Source organism: Muscardinus avellanarius, assembly GCF_963383645.1.
Source record: "Muscardinus avellanarius genome assembly, chromosome: 1".
Classification (NCBI taxonomy): Eukaryota; Metazoa; Chordata; class Mammalia; order Rodentia; family Gliridae; genus Muscardinus; species Muscardinus avellanarius.
In genome coordinates, this window is record NC_137786.1 from 63,517,580 (window position 1) to 63,538,500 (window position 20,921).

The window sequence follows — 20,921 nt, forward strand, 5'->3', positions numbered from 1 at the left end:
TTGAGCCAGTAATGACCTTGGTGCTCTCTTCCATAACACTGGCACAGTGTCCTAATAATCTGATCTTTGTCTGAATATTTTTTTTCAGAGTCCAATAGGTACTGGAAAAAAGTTGTGTGTGTGTGTGTTATATAAAGAAGTCTAATCTGCTTTTGGAATTTCCAGTGCTACCTCTTGGGTAGTCACTTCTGAGCCCAGGCAACTACAGATTTTACAGGACTTCGGTCTCTGCTCTCCCCAAGGCACAACCCCTACAAGAAATGCCTCTGCCAAGGGCCCATAAACTTGGAATTAATTTTTCTTTAATGTCAGCAGGACTAATTCCATCCATACAAAATGGTCTGGCCTTTTTTCCCCTTTGGCACAAAAGAGAACTGGCAGAAACTCAGATACAGGTGACGTTGACAAGCTCTGGCGTGGTAATGAGTTCAGAGCCTTGGGCTTTTTAACCCCTCCCCCCATTCACTATTTCTTGGTCTGAATCTTTTTCTGGTCAGTAAATCCTCCCTTCCCCCAGTGACACCCCCAGTGACACCCCCAGTGTTTGCAGTTCTGCTCCCTTTGTTGATGTCCCCAACAAAATGCTGGGTATCTTCATTTACAGAAAGTGACCCAACTGGAATCCCTTAATGTTTCAACATCTTTTTCAGGTGGATGGAAGTCTGCCTAGTGGAAGAATTGCCACCAACCACTGAACTAGAAGAAGGGCTCCGGAATGGAGTTTACCTTGCCAAGTTAGCCAAGTTCTTTGCTCCAAAAATGGTATCAGACAAAAAGATCTATGATGTGGAACAAACACGTTATAAGGTAACCAAGATCTAACTGGTTTTGGCTTCTGGATGAAAGTGAAAGTTGGGTATTTTGTTTCTTTTTCCATCTTTTACTCTGTTTCTATAAGGATTTGGGACAGAGCTGGATGTCCTTGGTTTTGGGAGCCTGTTAATAATCATTCCTGAGGCAAAAGAAGTTTTAGAAAGCAAAGTGTTTCTATTTCCAGGCTGAGAGACTGCTGATGTTTGGGGTTTCCCGATGCCTTTCCCATTATCCCTTCATGGTGGTCATATGTAACTTTATTAGTGCCAGTAAATGTAAAAGCAGGAACACTCTATACCTCCTTCCCTGCCCCCACCACCACCAACAGAGCTCATTATTCCCCAAGATCTCATCTAGGAATAAAATATCCAGCAGGGACTTGAAATTGTGGCCCTAAAGAATTAGGGCCAGTGTAATAAAATGAGTAGAAATGGTGAATAGTCAAGTAGGAATTCCTTTCCATTTGTTATTTAAAGCTAAATAAGATTAAGCTTTTGTTTGCAACACACACACACACACACACACACACACACATTTATTAGTGCATTATAATTATACTTTACAGTAAGTTTCAACGTCATGCAAGCAAATATGCTCACAGGTATCAATGTGCTTCTCTCAGGTCCTAGCCCCCTACCCATCCCTCCTAGGACACACAGTGAGACAGGCAGTGCTAGGTACCTCTCATACATGGGCAAAGCATAATTTGAACTGCTTATTCATCAGTTCTCTCTTTCCCCCTCTCTACCTTCTTCCCCTATCCCCTTCCACTCTTTTACAGGTCTCTCTCCTCATTTATCTAAAGTCCCTTTTGTTTCTTATTCTCTCTCTAGTATATATATATATATATATATATATATATATATATATATATACACACACACACACACACACATATATACGTATATATACGTATATACACGTATATGTGTGTGTGTGTGTGTGTGTGTGTATATATATATATATATATATATATATATATATATATGAAAACATTTGACCCTTGACTTTCTGAGACTAGCTGATGTCAGCATAATGTTCTCTAGTTCATCCATTTTTCTGCAATTGACACAATTTTGTTCTTCTGTATGTAACTAGTTTTTTTTTTTTATTGGTGCATTGTAGTCATACATCTTAATGGGATACAAGATGGTGGAGACATACATGCACACATCACCCAATTAGCCCTTACCCAGTTCCTGCCCTATTTCCTCCCCCTCCCTCCTTCTCATGCTTGGCTTAGTGATTGACTTTGATGTGTTTGTTAAAGTACATCATGTGCATTAGAGAATTTCCTTCTTCCCTCCCCCATCCCCTCAGTTAGGTTGCCTTATTTTCTCATCTATAGAATCTTCTTCTTCCTCTAGAGTTCCTCCTATGACCCATTTCTCCCTAGCTTTTGCATATTAGGGAGAGGATCCTATTTCTTACTTTTTGTGACTAATATTACTTAGCATAATATCCTCCATTCCATCCATTCCCTGTAAATGTTATAATTGTGTTTTTTTATGGCTGATTAAAATTCCATTGTGTACATATCCCACGGTTTTGTAATCCATTCATCTGTTGATGGACATCTTGGCTGGTTCCATAGTTTGGCAATGGTAAATTGTGCAGCTATGAACATAGATACACGTGCATTAGTTTGGTAGTTTGGTTTCCTTTCTTTTGAGTAAGTACCCAGAAGTGCTATTGCTGGATCATATGGTTGGTTTGTTCCCATTCTTCTGAGGATCCTCCATACTGTTTTCCAAAGTATTTGTACTAATTTGCAATCTCACCAACAATGTTTTAGAATTCCCACTTCTCCATATCCTTGTCAGCATCTGTTGTTGTTTGTGTTTTGAATGATTGCCATTCTATTTGGAGTTAGGTGAAATCTCAGGGTAGTTTTGATTTGCATCTCTCTGATTGCTAATGATGTTGACCATTTTTTCATGCATTTATTGGCTATTTGAATTTCTTCCTTTGTGAAGTGTCTTTTAAATTCACTTGCCCATTTTTTGATGGTGTTATTTGTTTTCTTAGTGTTGAGTTTCTTGAGGTCTCTGTATATTCTATATATTAGTCCTCTATTGGAGGAGTAGTTGGCGAAAATCTTCTCCCATTCTGTTGTCTCTCAGCTGAGGTTCTTGATAGTTTCCTTTGCTGAACAGAAGTTCTTCAGTTTCAGGCAATCCCATATATTGATTTGCTTTCTAGTTTCTTGTGCCTTTGGGGTTTTGTTAAGAAAGTTTTTATCTGTGCCTCTGTGTTGCAGTGTTGGACTCTCTTCAAGGAGCCTCAAGGTCTCGGTCTAATTTCCAACTCTTTGGTCCATCTTGAATTGACTCTTGTGCAGGGTGAGAAAGTGGGATTTATTTCCATTTTTCTGCATATGGTTAGCCAGTTTTGCCAACACCATTTGTTGAACAGGCTATCTTTTTTCCAGTATATGTTTTGACCCCTTTGTCAAAAACAACTAGTTTTGCCGGGCATGGTGGTGCATGCTTGTCATCCCAGCATTTGGGAGGCTAAGACCGGAAGATCACAGTTTGCGGACAGCCTTGGCTACTTAGTGAGGCCCTCCACAACTCAGTGAGACCCGGTTTTCAAAATAAAGAATAAAAAATAAGGCAGGGGGTGTAACTCAGAAGTAGAATGCCCTTGGGTTCCATCCCCAGACCTGCAAATAAATAAATAAATAAATAAATAAATAAATAAATAAATAATAGTTTAAAAAATTATCTCATGACTAATTTGGCAAGAATCAGAAAATGAAAAGTTGCCATAGCCCTTATGGAAAAAAAACACAGCAAAAACCCACCATAATTTAATTTGGAAGGGTCTGGGAATGGGGTGGAAAGAATTATAATAAATACCAATCCTATATTAATAAGTTGGGCACAGTTGTGCATACTTGTAATCCCAGTATGTGGGAAGCTGAGACAATATTGTTGGTTCAAGGCAAGTATACAATAATGTAGCAAGACCCTATTTCAAAATAAAAAAGGCTGGGGGTTTTGGCTAAGTGGTAGAGCCAATATAAGATTAATATATGTAAGAAAATATATTCTTATATAAGAATATAAGATATGCTGGGCGTAGTGGTACATGCTTGTAATTCCAGCATTCAGGAGGCTGAGACCAGAGGATCGTGGTTTGTGGACAGCCTCAGCTACTTAGTGAGGCCCTCTGCAACTTAGTTTCTTGAGTTCTCTGTATATTCTAGATATTAGTCCTCTATCGGAGGAGTAGTTGGAAAAAATCTTCTCTTTTTCTGTTGTCTCTCAGTTGAGGTTTTTGATAGTTTTATTTGCTGTTACAGAAGCTCTTCAGTTAGGGCAGGGGGTATAGCTCAGAGGTCAAATGCCCTTGGGTTCCATCCTCAGTACTGGAAAAAAAAAAAAAAAAAAAGAACATAAGATATATCTTGTAGTGCTAGAGATTAAACCCAGGTGCATTCTACCTCTGAGCTACACACCCAGCCTTATTTTATATTTTATTTTGAAACAGGATCTCTACTAAGTTGTGAAAGGCCTCACTAAGTTACTAAATCTGGCCATGACCCTCGACCCTGCAATCCTCCCATCTCAGCCTCCCAAATATTTGGAATTACAAGCATGTGTCACCACACCTAGCTGACAAAATAGTTTTTAAATGTATATGTTGAATTCAGATCAAATGTTTGCATAATCATATAGGCTCATAGTAGACAGATTACTTGACAAGTCTCTTTTAAGTCCATCTTCATTGTCTACAAAAAGATAACGGAGCACAAGATTTTAAGAATGTGAATTTAAAGAATGTGAATAACTGCTGATTGTTAAAGAAACTTTGGTTCATGAGTTCATGTGTTCTGCACCAGAATCCATCTCTGTATAGCTTTTTATAAGATTTTAATGAAATAATGACTAAGCCAGCCAAAATTAAAGTTTTTAATCATTTTTAAAAGTATTTTTTTATTCAGAGAATCACAGAAAAAAAATCTATATTTCACCTCCACAAAATAAACATTTGTTTGCATTTTAGACTCTGGCCCTTTTCCCTTTTGTTGTTGTGCTTATTATCAAGATCTGGGCCTGTCTGTACTAACACCTATGTAGACTTTGATGGTAAAATGTAGTTGGAGTTGGAGTAGGTCCCAGCCTTCCCTGAAAGGGAAAATTGCGTAGATTTCCTTTGGTTTTGTGGACAGTGAGAATCAGGTCAAAAGACAGACACTCCATGGTCGTGAGTCTCAAGTCGACTGCGGGTTGGTTCTTTTCTCTCCCTGGCACATCACAGACCTGGAATATAGATGTCTCCTTCTAGATCTGCTCTGGACCCTCATGGAAGTTGCCTCAATGCAACTTAAACAGGTGCCTTGTCTTGGCCTCAGAGATCCTACTATGTAAATGAGTCTTAGCTTCTCTTTGGGCTGGGAACAGAGGAGTTAATATATTCAGTCTTTTGTTATGAAACAAGATACCTGCAGGGCTAGGCAGATGATGACATGTCAGAGTGAAACATCATGGGAGGGGGAAGCGTCCATCCAGTGTTGAAGTCAGTCCTCTGCCCCATCGGGGCGGAGGGAGGGAACTAGCAGAAGGAAGGAGGCTGAGCCAGCTGTGTTGTGGGAGCCCCACTGTGCTGCTGAGCTACGAGAAAAACAGGAAAAATGGGAACCACCCCTCTGTTAATTCACTGGGGAACACAGCTTTGCTCCCTTCCTCCCTCTCCTTCCTTCCTTCCTTCCTTCCTTCCTTCCTTCCTTCCTTCCTTCCTTCCTGTCTTCCTTTTAAATCAAGTCCCTGAAAGTTCCTAGTTCCTGATGAAAATTTTTAGGGTTTTTCATATAATCATAAAATTGTATTTTAGGGCCTTTTCATTTCTTACACAAAAATGAAAAGAAACAAATTGTCATGAATAGGTGATTCAACTTCCTGTTTTTGTGCTCCTCAGGACTAGAGCCCTTCATGGGTTCCTTTCCAAGGAGCACGACATCATGAGACCAAGATCAGGATGCTGAAACACAAGGGAATGCTTGCTATACTGCCCAGCCCAGTCCCTTAATGTACCATCTAGAAACCATGAATTCAGTGATCTTGGGCTTTTGCTGCAGCATCTACTTAGCTGCAGCCATAAAATATGATCCTCCTGTTACACACAATTTCTCAAGGCAAAGCCATGTCCCTGAGCCCTGATGGGCACAGTATTGGCACCAATAATTTTGACAGCTGTCAATCAGAAGACCTTTCTTGTCACCCCATCCTCCTTGCCTGCCAGGCAGCATACAGCCTTGTTCCCTTACTAATTCCAGGTTAGAAAGCTGTCCTAGGTATTAGAGTTAAGCCTTGCAGTTATGAGTATTCTTTTCACAGCCACTCTACCCCAGGCCCCAAGTCCGGGTATATGATTACACCACATGTGCTGGGCACTTTTCTCTCCTATGGACTCATTGTGTTTATTATGAAGATGGCCTTGTTCTCCAGGCAGGAATGATGTGTGCCTTCTCTGCTGTATCCTTGGTAAATGGTGCAGGGGCTGGTCCATTGTGCTCCAGAAATTGCATTTGGGTGAGGGAATGGATGACAGTTTCAAGTAAGCAAAAGGCCTCCATTCTCTTCCTGTCTTCTGTGTTTACTTGTTAATCATCGAAGGTGCTTAGAATCTGATGTTCTTCCTCTGAGTATGAAGCTCAGACCTCCTATAGCACTACCTGATGGGCATCTGCAAAAACTGGCCTCCTGCCCCCCAGTAGACTGCGGAGCTGGGCGGAATATCCTGGTCTGAGACCCTGGGAGCTGTGTTTTTAATAATTACCCTGCAGGACAGTCTCTTCTTATGTACTATGAAAAGTTGAGTACCATTGCTCTATTAGGCAAATAAATATTAATGTAATAAGTTGTAATAAAATTGTGGGGAAAGAAGATAAAGTGCTGTGATAAAAAAAAATACCTTAAGATTAAGCATCACTATTCTGAGAACCAGAAATGCTCTAAAATCTGAAACTCTGAATGCCAGCAGTACTCAAATGGTTTCAGATTTTAGAGCATTTCTGATTCCAGACTGTTGGATTAGGGGTGCTCAACCAGTAAAGTCTATGCAAATATTCCAAATCCAAACCACTTTGAAATCTAAAATATGGACGTGTCTGACCCCAAGCATGTCAAGTAAATAATACTCAACTTGTATAGGGTAGAATTCCTTCACCATACAGTACTTGCCAATACCTGCCCCGTGTCGGACAGTGTTCTAGATCCTAACAGCAGGATGATCCTAAAGTCCTGGGACTGAGAGCTGGAGAGATAGACTTATAGGGATGCATTGTGAATTGTGACCAGTGTATGAAGGAAGACGGGAAAGCCAGTGCTATTGACAGGTAGCAGTGGGCAGCCAATGCCTTCTCTGAGCAAAGTTTACTCAGAGACTGGGAAAATGAGAAGAAAGCCATCCATGTGCAGAGTCTTGGGTGGGGAGTGCGAAGCACTGTTGGAGAGAGGGAACCCACTTGGTGAGAAACTCAAGGAAGAAAAGGGCTTGGCCACAACTGCAGGCCATGGTGGGCATTGGTGGGTAGAGGAGAGGAGAGCTTTAGTCCTAAAGCGGGTGGGGATGGTGAGGAAACTAGGAAGATTTCCATGCCAGGCAGAGGGTTGAAAGCTTAGTGCATGCCATAGTGTGTTTCTAGTTGTTGGTACAACTGAATGCCATAGATAGGGTGATCTATAAAGGGCTGAGGCTTTCTGGAGGCTGGGAGGTCCAAGAACATGGTTTCAGCTTACTGGTTCATGAGGGCTTGAACCTCAAGACTTCATCCAACCGTAATGACCTTCTAAAGGCCCACCTCCAAATACCAGAACCATGGGAATCTGGGGATTGCATTTCTAAAACATGAATTTTAGGAGGAGTGAGTGAAGCCACTCGTTTCTTGTCTATGCAGGCTGCTGCTACCTGGTTTCATAGCAGTGAGTATTCCCAAGCAGGCTGGGGTGAGCAAGGGAAAGAAGAGGAAGGACAGCCATTCCTTAGGGAAGACAGTCTGACAAGACTCTGAGATGAAAAATAGTGTCCTGGATAGTGACTTGAAAATTGTCGACTTATAATGAATGTTTGTTGGATACTTATTTAGGTGAGCCATAGGTAGGGAATATGGAAACAGAATCATAGAATGAGCTACCCAAGCAAAATCCTTCAGAGCCCAGCTTTACTACTAACTTTGCTTCTCTAAGCCTCATTTTCCTTAGCTATTCGTTGGACATATTGGTAGCAGTATCTACCTTAGTAGTGATGCTGTGAGGACCAGATGTGATCATTCCTGAGAGGCACCTGGCTCGGTGCTGACTGATAAAAACACTCAATGAGTATTGGAGGTAGCGGTTTCCCTGAGATGGACGTGAACAGGATATTGGGACTTGGAGCAGCAAGGAAGTCTTAATGCCATGCTTGAAAAATTAGGTCAACTCGAGTGTCTTACAAGCCCTCACTTTTCTCATCTATAAAATAAGCAAATTAGGATAATTGTTGGTTCCCAAGCCATTCAGTTCCAGAATGCTCTGCTTCTTATATGTAGACAATTTACATCTGAAGAAGGCTTACTTATAACCTCATCTACACAATTTAAGGGAGGTGAACCTCGAAATAGCTTAGCAGTAGAAAATCAGCATGTACCTTCTATATGAAATTAAAAGAATTTATATTTCTATGTGAAATATAAGAAAGCTAAGTAACTGGGTTTGGTAGCGCATGCTTGTAATCCCAATACTTGGGAGGCTGAGACAGGAGGACCCCAGGTTCATGGCCAGCCTTCATTACTTAGTGAGGCCCTTGCAAATTAGTGTGACCTTGTTTCAAAATAAAGGATACAAATTAGAGCTGGGGGTGTAGCTCAGAGGTAGAATGTCCCTGGGTTCAAACCCTAGAACTACAAAAAAAGAAGGAGAAGGAGAAGGAGGAAGAAAGAAAGAAAGAAAGAAAGAAAGAAAGAAAGAAAGAAAGAAAGAAAGAAAGAAAGAAACCAAGCATGTGAGTGAGCTAAGTAGATGGACAAAAGCAACCCTTGGCTAAATGTGACTATAATTATGCTATCTAGTCTAATATTAATATGTAGAACTGGTGAAAAAACAGACTCACTAGAAATAATTACAATGGACAGAAATTATCTTGAGCCTGTTTGGAAGATCATTTTCATTTTAATCAAAGCATTTGAAACAAATCAGTACATTGAAGATGTTATTGCTACAATTTTCTCATGGAAATGTACTTCTTAAATATGCAAACATGGGCCAATGGTTCTGAAATCCATATTTCTCAGGTGTTTAAAATGAAGAGTTTGAAATTTCTTTTGTTTGCTGTAGAAATATGACCAAGATAGCCTCCTTTTCCTTCAGTACCTCTTACATGGAGCACTAAACCTTTTTCTCAACCTAAAGGTGAAAAAAAATATACCTTCAGATATAGCATTTGGAAATATTTTATCCCATTCTATTAGTAACTTTTAACTCTGTTTACATTGTCTTTGGATATACAATATTTTTTTATTTTTTTAGGGAGTTTGTATACTCTTCTGTTGCCTGTGCCATTGAAATCACATCCAAGAAATCACTGCCAATTTCAATGTTGTGAGGTTTTATGACCCAGATTTTCTTCTAAAAGTTTATAGTCTTAAGATTTATATTTAGGTCTTTTATCTATTTTGAGTTAATATTTGTATATGGGATTAGGTAATGGGTCCAATTTTATTCTTTTCCATGTAAGTATTATTTTTCAACAATATTTAGTTAAAAGATTATTATTTCCACCACCAAATGTTCGTGGAAACCTTGTCAAAAATAACTGGACAATATAGGGAAGAATTTAGCTCTAGGCTTGTATTTAACTCCAATGGTTTATATATCTGCCTTTAGAACAGTACTACACTGTTTCAATTATTGTAGCTTTATATGGTTTGAAATCAGAAAATATATATCTTCTAGCTTTGTTCTTTTTCAAGATCGTTGTGGGTATCTAGAGTCTATATTCCATATTAGGATAGATTTTTTTTCTGAAAAATAAATATATAAATATATGATAGTTTCACCTAAAAAAATAGAAAAAAATATTCTCTGGTAAGAAAGAAAGCAAAAAGAAATATTGAAATGTTTTCATGTAATTTTAATTTTTCAACATTATTTAGTTAAAAGATTATTATTTCCTCTACCAAATGTTCGTGGAAACCTTGTCAAATATAACTTGACAATATATGGAAGAATTTAGCTCTAGGCTTTTATTTAACTCCAATAGTTTATATATCCACCTTTAGAACAGTACTACACTGTTTCAATTATTGTAGCTTTATATGGTTTGAAATCAGAAAATATACATCTCCTAACTTTTTTCTTTTTCGAGATCATTTTGGGTATCTAGAATCCATATTCCATATTAGGATAGATTTTTTTCTGAAAAATAAATATATAAATATATGATAGTTTCACCAAAAAAAAAAGAAAAAAATATTCTCTGGTAAGAAAGAAAGCAAAAAGAAATATTGAAATGTTATCTTTATGTTATCAAAAGCTTGGTATCAGACAAATGAAACATGTGAGATTATCATTTTTAATTTTGGATAAATTACTATAATACTAGATGTCAACCACTAAGCCAAGCATGGGAAGGAGGGATGGGGAGGGAATGGGGTGGGGATCGGGTGGGGGTTGACTGGCGATGTGTGCATGTATGTCTACAAAAGTTTTCTTTGTATCCCACTATGATGTATGAATACAGTACACCAATAAAAAATTGAAAAAAAAATTCAGATAATAAAAAAAAAGTTTCAAGCTCAGTCATGTAGTATAGTAATTATCATAGCTACTTATACTTGCTCAATTCTTAGGTGCACTTTGTGATCATGTGCTTTTTGTTTATTTCAAGATAATCTCTACATCCCAAAGAAACACTTTATGGTTGAGGGACCAAGACTTTGGGGGATTTGCAACTTTCCTGAGATTACTTAGCTACCAAGACCACTAAAAAGATAGCGTGTTTGTTATGTGATTTGAGATTGTTGAAGCCCATTGGCCAAAGAGCCCAGAAACCCACCTGTGGTCAAACAAAATTAGGTCTACTTAATTCATTGGGGCAGGAAAAACATGCATGCCATGAAGCTACAGGAGGAGTAGTGAAGGGCTTGACTTAACTCTAGGGATTGTGCTGGATGATTCTAAAAGGGATTGAGTGAAAAGGACCAGGTTTCTGGGGGGTTATTATCAGGAAGTTGACTCAGTTTGAAGTCTTGATCATTTTCACCTAGGAAGCAGAGACTAAAATAAGGACTAGACTGTGTTCAGTAAAGAAACTCATTAGTTGAAGACATTTAAATATTTGTTGGAAGAACATTTAGTTATTTAGTGGTACAAAAGGTCCTCATCACTGTCTTCTTCAGACTTCATAGAGGATTGTTTCTATCTTGTTACTTCATGGTCACAGGGTGACCTTGACTGAAAATTGTTTGTGTTCTGCAAAAGTATTTATGTTGGGTACTTACAACACTCAAACACTATAGACAGGCAGCTGGGTTTTCTATTCCTCTCCACCCCCCTACATCCTGCCCTTCTCTATTCTGCCTCCCTCTTCCCTCCAGCAATTTCACTAGCTAATTTCTTTCTTCCAAAGAATCATCAAACAATCATTAGGTCCTGGTGTTCTCCCCTGGGGCAATGTTAGCATAGGGAAGGTTTTTGGAAAAATAGAGACTTAGGCTTGGATTCCAGCTCAACCACTTAATAGCTACTTTGGCTTTAGGGAAATCACTGCACCTTGTAGTCTATTCTTCTTGGCCTTTTAAAAAAATAGGAAGAGTAATTACCTTACAGAGTGTTTAGAAAATGTGAAACAATTAATACAAAGTACTTGAAATGCTTAGTCTAATTATAAGTAGTGACCACTATTTAAAAGACATAAATATTTGTAGTGTTATTTGTTGTTCTATGTGGCTTCTAACAGCAATGAAAATACTTTTTATTTAATCAACTATCAGATGGTAGGAGGTCACAAAAAATGGTCAGAGCTATACATTCTGAATGTGATAAGCTATCATTGCATGTTAGTTATATGATGAAACTTGTTATAATTACCTTTTTGTACTTATTAAAAGGAAAATTTGATAACACGTTGTATATATAATAATAAATACAAAATCATTTTAAGGCTTTTAACAGTTTCTCCCTTCATATAACTACATGACATGCAGGTAAAAAGGCTTTATTTAAAGACTGTGCAAACTTTACCATTGACTACAACACAACTTGCCCTTGTATATACCAGCTAATACCTGCAGAATAAAAGAAAGATATCAAAAGCAACAAAATATAAACTTAAGAAATCTGAAATCATGAGAAGGAGAAATAGCAAGGACACAATGAGCTCTCACAACCCCACAATAACAGAACCCGACATCACAGAATTGTAAAGATTACCAGAAGAACAAATCAGAATGTGTGTGTGTGTGTGTGTGTGTGTGTGTTACTGAAGATGGAACCCAGGAGCCTTCTATTTCTGGGCTATACTCCCAGACCTATTTTATACTTTATTTGAAAACAGGGTCTCACTAAGTTGCTGAGAGCCACACTAAGTAGCTGAGGCTGGCTATGAACCTGCAATCCTCTTGTCTCAGCCTCCCAAGTGCTGGGATTACAGGCATGTGCCACCATGCCCAGTAAAATTAGAACTTTAATCATAGAAATGATACAGTATGTCCAAAAAGAATTTAGACAGAGTGTGAAAAAAATAAAGAAACAAATAAAAAAAGAATCTGAACCCTGAAAAGGAATCAGAAAGAAGCGCTGAAAGAAGTGAAGAATGCAATCATTGAATTGAAGGCATCAATACAAACTATAAAGAATAGACTAGACTACATTAAAAATAGAATCTTGCTCTTATAAGATGACCATTCTAAAAATGAATGTATAGTATATAATTTAGAGAAGACAATTTGACAGCATGAATTGGGTATTGAAGAGATATGGTCCCATTTTATTTTATTTTTTATTTTTTAAATATTTATGTGAATCATATTGAAAATGGCATACATTCAGGCCCATTTTAAAAGTGGTAACCTAAGAATAATAGGCATAAAAGAGGAAATAGAAGGTGAAACCAAAGGGATCAACAAACTTTTCAAAAAAAAAGTAATATCACAAAATTTTCCAAGCTGGGCATGGTGGTGCATGCTTGTAATCCCAGCATTTGAGAGGCTGAAACAGGAGGATTCTGGTTTGCAGATAGCCTCAGCTACTTAGTGAGGCCATTTGCAGTTCAGTGAGACCCTGTTTCAAAATAAAGAGTAAAAAACAGGGCTGGGGTGTAGCTTGGAGGTAGAGGTAGAATGCATCTGAGTTCTATCCGTAGTACTGTAAGAGAGAGGGGGGGGGAGAGAGAGAGAGAGAGAGAGAGAGAGAGAGAGAGAGAGAGAGAGAGAGAATAGAAGAGAAAAGAAGAAGAAGAAGAAGAAGAAGAAGAAGAAGAAGAAGAAGAAGAAGAAGAAGAAGAAGGAGAAAAAGAGAAAGAAAATTGTCCAAACATAAAAAAGAGGTTGATACACAGGTACAGGAAGCTTATAGAACTCCCTTTAGACATGATCAGAGAAACGGTTCACCATGCCACATAATAGTCAAATTGACTAACATAGAAGTCAAGGAGAGAATCTTAAAGGCAACAAAAACAAAAGGCCAAGTGACATTCAAAAGCAAACCAATTAGAATTACTCCAGACTTCCCAAACCAAGTCGTGAAAGTCAGGAGGGCATGGAGCAACATATTTCAAACTCTGAAAGAAAACAGCTTGCAGCCAAAAATTTTCTACCCAGCAAAAATATATCTCAAATTTTACAGGGAAATAAAACTCTTCCACAAGAAACAGAATCTGAAAGAATTTATGCCTTCCAAACAAGCACAAGAAGAAAAAAGTAATAAACACCAGAACCAGAGAAACAGTAATTTTCATCAAACAAACAACTAACCTAAGAAGAATAAACACTACCTCAAACAGAAGTTAAAACTCAAAATTTTACGAATTAAAAATCATCTCTCAATAGTCAGGCTGAATACAAATGGCCTTAACTCCTCAATAAAAAGACATAAGGTGGTAAAATAATTAAAAACCAGAATTTATCTATATGCTGCATGAAAAAAAACACCTACAAGTAAAGATTGTCATAAACTAAATGTGAAGGGCTGTATCAAGGTAATCCATGCCAGTAGAACTCGAAGACTAGCAGGAATATCAACAATGACATCAGACAAATTAGACTTCAAGCCTAAGATTATCAGAAGAAACAAAGCAGGTCATTTTTTTTTTTTTTTTACTGGTAAAAGGAGTAAGTCAGCAAGAAGAAAGGTACAGGCACTTTCATAAAACGAACCCTTTGTGACATTAAGTTACACATAGATCCCAAAACAATAATACTGGGAGACTTCAACACTCCTCTCAAACCACTAGAACAATATTCTAGACAAAATATCAGTAAAGATGCTTCAGATCTAAAGAACACCATAAAACAAGTAGACTTATTAGACACATACAGAATATTCCACCCAACTACAACAGAGTTCAAATTTTTCTCAGGTGCTCATGGTACCATCTTCAAAATAAATCACACCCTGGGCCACAAACTGAGCACTAGCAAATTCAAAAAATATGACATACTCCCCTGCATCTTTTCAGACTACAATGGAATGAAACTAAAAATCAACTACAAAAGTAGCCACATAAACACATGGAAACACCACACTGCTGAAAGAGAAATAGGTCATAGAAGAAGTTAGGGGTAAAATTAAGAAATTTCTAGAAACAAATGAAATAGAGATAAAACATATGAAAACCTCTGAGATACCTTGAAGGTAGTATTAAGAGGATAATGCATAGCACTGAGTGCCCACATAAGAACAGAAAATCACCAAATAAATAGCCTAATGGCACATCTCAAAGCCCTTGAAAAACAGGAACAGTCTAAGACCAAAGCCAGTAGGAGACAAGAAATTATTAATATCAATGAAGTAAAGAATAAAAAAAAAATACAGACAAATCGGGTGTGGTGGTGCACATTTGTAGCCTTAGTACTTGAGAGGCTGAGATAGGAGGATCACAAGTTCACAGCCAGCCTCAGCTACTTAGTGAAGCCCTTCACAACTTAGTGAGACCCTGTTTCAAAATAAAGAATAAAAAATAGGGCTGGGGTTGTAGTTTAGAGATAGAATGCCCCTGGGTTCAAGCCCTAGTATCACACACACACAAATATATATATTTCAGGTAATCGGAATAGAAGGACCATATATGGAAAATCAACAAAACCAAAATCTGGTTTCTCAAAAAAAAAATTAAACAAGATAGATAAACCACTAGCCAACCTAACCAAAAGAGAGAATCAATCCAAATTACTAAAATAAGAGATGAAAAAGGAGATATTACCACTCACCAACAGCATAGAAATCCAGAGGATTATCAGAAACTACTTTGAAAAACTATACTCCAACAAAATGGAAAACCTAGAAGAAATTAACAAATTTCTAGGTACATATACAACCTTCCAAAACTGAGATTAATAGAAAAATTAAACTGATCAACAGCAATAGAAGAGACTGAAGCAGCAATAAAGAGCCTACCATCAAAGAAAAACCCAGGACCAAATGGTTTTCCAAGTGCATTTTATAAAATCTTTTTAGAAGACCCAATTTCAGTACCCCTCAATCTATTCCATAAAATAGAAAGAAATAGTATTCTCCCAAATACATTTTACGAAGGAAATATCACATTAATACCAAAATAAAATAAGAAGAGCTAAAGAAAAGAAAACTATAGCCCTGTATCATTGATGAACTTAGATGTAAAACTGCTAAACAAAATACCCACAACATATATTGAAAACCACATCAAGAAAATCAACAAAAAATCCATATACCATTAACAAACCAGGTTCATCCCAGGAATGCAAGGATGATTCAACATACAAAAATCAACCCATGTAATTCATTACAAAAAACAGAACCAAAGACAAAAATCACATGATCATTTTATTAGACACTGAAAAGGCATTTGACAAAATCCAACACCCATTTATGCTAAAAGCACTCAGATAATCGGAATAGAAGGACCATACTTCAACATTATAAAGATAATATACACTAGGCCCACAAGCCAACATCATATTAAGTGGGGGGAAACTACAAGAATTCTCCTAAAAACAGGAACAATACAAGGATTTCCATTATCGTTGCTTCTTTTCAATATAGTACTTGAGACTCTAGCCAGAGAAATAACGCAAGAGAAGGAAATCAAAGGAATATAAATATGAAAGAAAAACTAAAACTACCCATATATGCAGGTGACATAATGCTATACTTAGAATGACTCAGCAAACTCAACCAGAAAGATTATAGAACTGATCAACAAATTCAGTAAAATGTCTTTAAAAACTATAAGATTTTCTGTTTGCCAACCATAAATCCACTGAAAAATAAATACAGAAAACACTTTCACTCAGGATATTCCACACACACACAAAATAAAATACTTAGGAATAAGCCCAACCAAGAAGGTAAAAGGCCTCTACAAAGAAAAATAGAAAATATTGGGAAATAAAGGGAAGAAGACTTTAGGAGATGGAAAGATCTTTCATGCTTTTGGATAGGCAGAATAAATCTCATTAAAATGACCATTTTTCAAAAGTGATCTACAGATTCAGTGCAATACCCATTAAATTACCAAGGTCATTTTTCAAAGACAGAGAAAAATCTTTTTTAAATTCATTTGAAGCAACAACAACAACAAAAAAACAGAATAACCAAAGTAATTCTCAGCAACAAGAACTATGCAGGAGGCATCACAATACCTGACTTTTCAAACTATACTACAAAGCCATAGTAATAAAAACAGCATGGTATTTGCAGAAAAACAGACACATAGACCAATGGAGCAGAATAGAAGACTCAAAAACAAATCCACACACTTACAGCCAATTGATTCTTTACAAAGAGGCCAAAAACATACAGTGGAAAAAAGGTAGCCTCTTCAACAAATGGTTTTGGCAAAACTGGTTAACCATATACAGAAAAATGGAAATAAACCCTACTTTTTCACCCTGCATAGAGTCAATTCAAGATGGAAATTAGACCAGAGATCATATAGCTATTTCAAGAGAACATAGGTCCAACACTTCAAAACCTAGGCACAAGTAAAAATTTTCTCAAAAAGACCCCAAAGGCACAAGAAATTAAAAGGCATATAAACACACGGGGTTGCATTAAACTGAAGAGCTTCTGTACAGCAAAGGAAACTATCAAGAACCTCAATGGATAGCTGACAGATTAGGAGAAAAAATTTTGCCAACTACTCCTTTGAAAGAGGTCTGATATGTAGAATATAGAGAGAAATCAAGAAACTCAGCACTAAGAAAGCAAATAACCCCATCCAGAAAATGGGCAAGTGAATTAAATAGGCCCTTCACAAAAGAAGAAATTTAAATGACCAATAAATAAATGAAAAATGTTCAACATCATTAGCAATCAGAGAGATACAAATCAAAACTACCCTGAGATTTCACCTAACTCCAACTAGAATGACAATCATTAAAAACACAAACAACAACAAATGCTGGCAAGGATGTGGAGAAGTAGGAACTCTAATACATTGTTGGTGGGATTGCAAATTAGTGCAAACACTTTGGAAAACAGTGTGGAGGATCTTCAGAAGAATGGGAATGAACCTACTATATGATCCAGCAATACCACTCCTGGGTATCTACCAAAAAGAATCAAAACCAAACTACCAAACTTATACATACATATCTGTGTTCATAGCCTCACAGTTCACAATTGCCAAACCATGGAACCAGCCAAGATATCCAGCAACAGATGAATGGATTACAAAACTATGGGATATGTGCACAATGGAATTTTACTCAGCCATAAAGAAGAACAAAATTGTATCATTTGCAGGGAAATGAAGAAACTGGAGGACATTATGCTAAGTGAGATTACACAGTCACAAAAAGTAAAAAGTTAGATGTTCTTTCTACTATGTGAAAGCTAGAGAGAAAACAGGTCATAGGAGAAACTCTAGTCAAATAAGGAGAAACCATAAATGAACAAATAGGGTGACGTAGTTGAGGGGGAGGGAAGGGGGAAAGAGGATAATTTTTTAATGTATATTATATACATACATATCAAATTCAATTGCTAAGCCAAATTGTGAAAGAGGGAGTTGGGAGGGATTGGGGTGAGAAGTGGGGAAGAGTTAAATAAGTGATGTGTACATGTATTCCTTTACCATTTTGTGCCCCATTAAGATGTATGACTACAATGACCAATCAATCAATCAATACTGTGCAGAAAAAGTAACTATCTGAACACATCAAGAGATCTTGTGGGCATATATGAGTATGTCACTTTGAATCTCCCTACAGTGTATAATTACATTGTGCCAATAAAATTATCAAAGATAATCACCAATCAAGCCTGGGATCGAGGGAGGGGGAGGGAATGGGATGGGGATTGGATGAGGTCTAATTGGATGATGTGAGCTTGTATATCCTCTCAAGTCTTGTATCCCAATGTGATATATGATTACAATGCACCAATAAAAAATAAAAATAAAAAATAAAAAGCATTCTATTGAAAAAGTTATTACAAGTGACTCCCTTCATGTGACTCCCTTTCTTTTTTTTTCTCCTTCCCTCCCCACTTTAGAAGTCTGGCCTTCATTTTCGACACACAGATAATACTGTCCAGTGGTTGAGAGCCATGGAGTCCATTGGGCTGCCCAAGGTAAGCCTTTACATCCTGAACTGGAAAGGCAAAAAAGTAGTGCATAAACACCTCCTTATGGAACATGATTTGGATGATCAATACGTATTAATGCGGGAGTGAGAAATGTGAGAAACAAACAAAATTATAGAAAGACCTATGCAAAGTCTGCATAGGAGTTGGAATGAGGTAGGGCCCAGCCTGAGAGCAGCCTGGTGAAAGTTAGTGTAAGTTAAGTCAGGTAGAACAAGCTTTATTGGGTAGATAATTGTATGATGATCATTAACTTCTCTTTTAGAATTGCTATTTATATTTTTTAAGTCTACGTCTGGTATCACCATAAATTATTATGAACTTATTTTTATAAATTATTATCATAAAATCATAGTATCACTTTAAATTTTAAAAGGTAGGGAATTGTAGCTCTTCCTCATGAACTAGATCTCCCAAATACAACTGATTCAATGTGCATCAAATTCATAGAGCAGACACTTAAGCCTGTGAGAAAAAATAGACCATGGGGGAAATGAGTAAATTACATTTGATTGAAATTTTAAAGTCTTAAAGTTCTTAGCATGAAAAGATTACAGAACCACAGGAAGTTGCAGAAATAGCACATCTGTGTGTGTGTGTGTGTGTGTGTGTGTGTGCGCGCGCGCGCGCACGTGTGTGTGTGTGTCTCAGCTTCCCCCAGTGGTGACACTTTATAACCTATAGTACAAAATGAAGTTAGCTTTGAGGTGTTAATGCAAACTAGACTACAGACCTTATTCAGTTTTCACCATTTTTACATGCATTTACTTGTGAGTTGTGAGCATGTGGATCTATGCTGTCAAATCCCATAAGTACATTTGTGTAGCTACCACCCTATCAGGAAGATACAAGGGAAACAGTGATCCTGTGGATTGAACCCAAGGACATTCTACCTCTGAGCTAGACCCCAACCCTATTTTTTTGTTTTTATTTTGAAACAGGGCCTTGCTAGGTTGATGAGAGTCTCACTACTTACTGTGGCTGTCCTTGAACCTGTGATTCTCCTATCTCAGCCTCCCAAGTACCGTGATTACAGGTGTACATCACCACAGCTGGCTGGGAAATGGGCTTTTATATTGCATCTCTACCCCAGCCCTGTTCCTGGCAACCACTGATGTTTTCACCACTCTTGTTTTGTAATTTGAAAATACTATGTACATGGAATCCTATAATAGATATCCTTTTGAGATTGCTTTCTGCTAGTTATGTTGTCCTTGAACTCCATCCAGTTTTCATTTATCTTAATAGTTTAGTCTTTTGCATTGCTTAGTGTGTTTGGCTGTTTGTTTATTTATTTGAAAAAAAAATTTTTTTTTTTTTTGGTGGTACTGGGGATGGAACCCAGGGGCCTTCTCCCTCTGGGCTACACTTGCAGACCTATTTTATATATTTTTTTAAATTTGGAAACAGGGTCTCTTAAGCCAGCAGAGGCTGGCTTTGAACCTGCAAGATCCTTCTGTCTCAGACTCCCAAGCGCGGGAATTACAAGCGTCTGCCACCATTCCCGGCTATTCTAAATTAATTATTTATTTATTTATTTATTTATTTATTTATTACTATACTGGGGATTGGACCCAGGGGCATTCTACCTCCAAACTATACCTCCAGCCCTATTGTTTTTTTATTCTTTATTTTGAAACAGGGTCTCACTTAGTTGCAGAGGGCCTCATTAAGTAGCTGAGGCTGTCCAAGAACTTGAGATCCTCCTTTCTCAACCTCCCAAGTACTGAGATTACAAGCATGCGCCACTATGCCCAGTTTGTATGGCTGGACCTGTTCTATAACTTAGGGAAGGACCAGCTTGAGTTCAAGGGGAAGCCACTGACTTATGAAGGCCTGTGTTGTCTTCTTATTAAGCCAGAGTAGCTATTAAAAATGCCTACCATAGCCAGGCATGGTGGCACACACTTGTAATCCCAGTACTGTACTTGGGTGACTGAGACAGAAGAATTGCAGATTTACAGCCAGTCTCAACAACTTAGTGAGACACTTTCAAGATAAAAGAACAAGATAGGGCTGTGGGGTGTAGCACAGAGGTAGAATGCCCTGGGTTTCATCCCCGGTAATAAATACACACACATGTCCCATGTGGCAAAAGCAAAAGATTCCTCACTGCAGATTATAAATGCCTACTTTCTATATGTGTGTGCTTGTTTCTGTTTTAGCTCAATCTCAGTTTTTTCTTAAAATTATCAATATTTATTTTGTCCTGCCATTTTTAATCAAACTTTTCCTCCTCTTAATTTTTTTTTTTTTTTGGTGGTATTGGGGTTCCTGGAAGCCCTTCTACCTCCAGGCTGCACTCCCAGACCTATTTTATATTTTTATTTGGAAACAGGG

The 20,921-nt window shown here is 37.6% G+C and overlaps 1 protein-coding gene across 1 annotated transcript in view; it reads left to right on the forward strand.

Moving 5' to 3' along the window:
* IQGAP2 (IQ motif containing GTPase activating protein 2) overlaps positions 1-20,921 on the forward strand; it is a gene marked incomplete at both ends in the record, with an annotated part of 316,582 nt that overhangs the window by 150,957 nt on the left and 144,704 nt on the right. The window contains 2 exons of the mRNA XM_080692165.1: positions 651-807; positions 18,492-18,569. Coding sequence (XP_080548291.1) covers positions 651-807; positions 18,492-18,569 — 235 coding nt within the window. The remainder of the gene's footprint in view (positions 1-650; positions 808-18,491; positions 18,570-20,921) is intronic.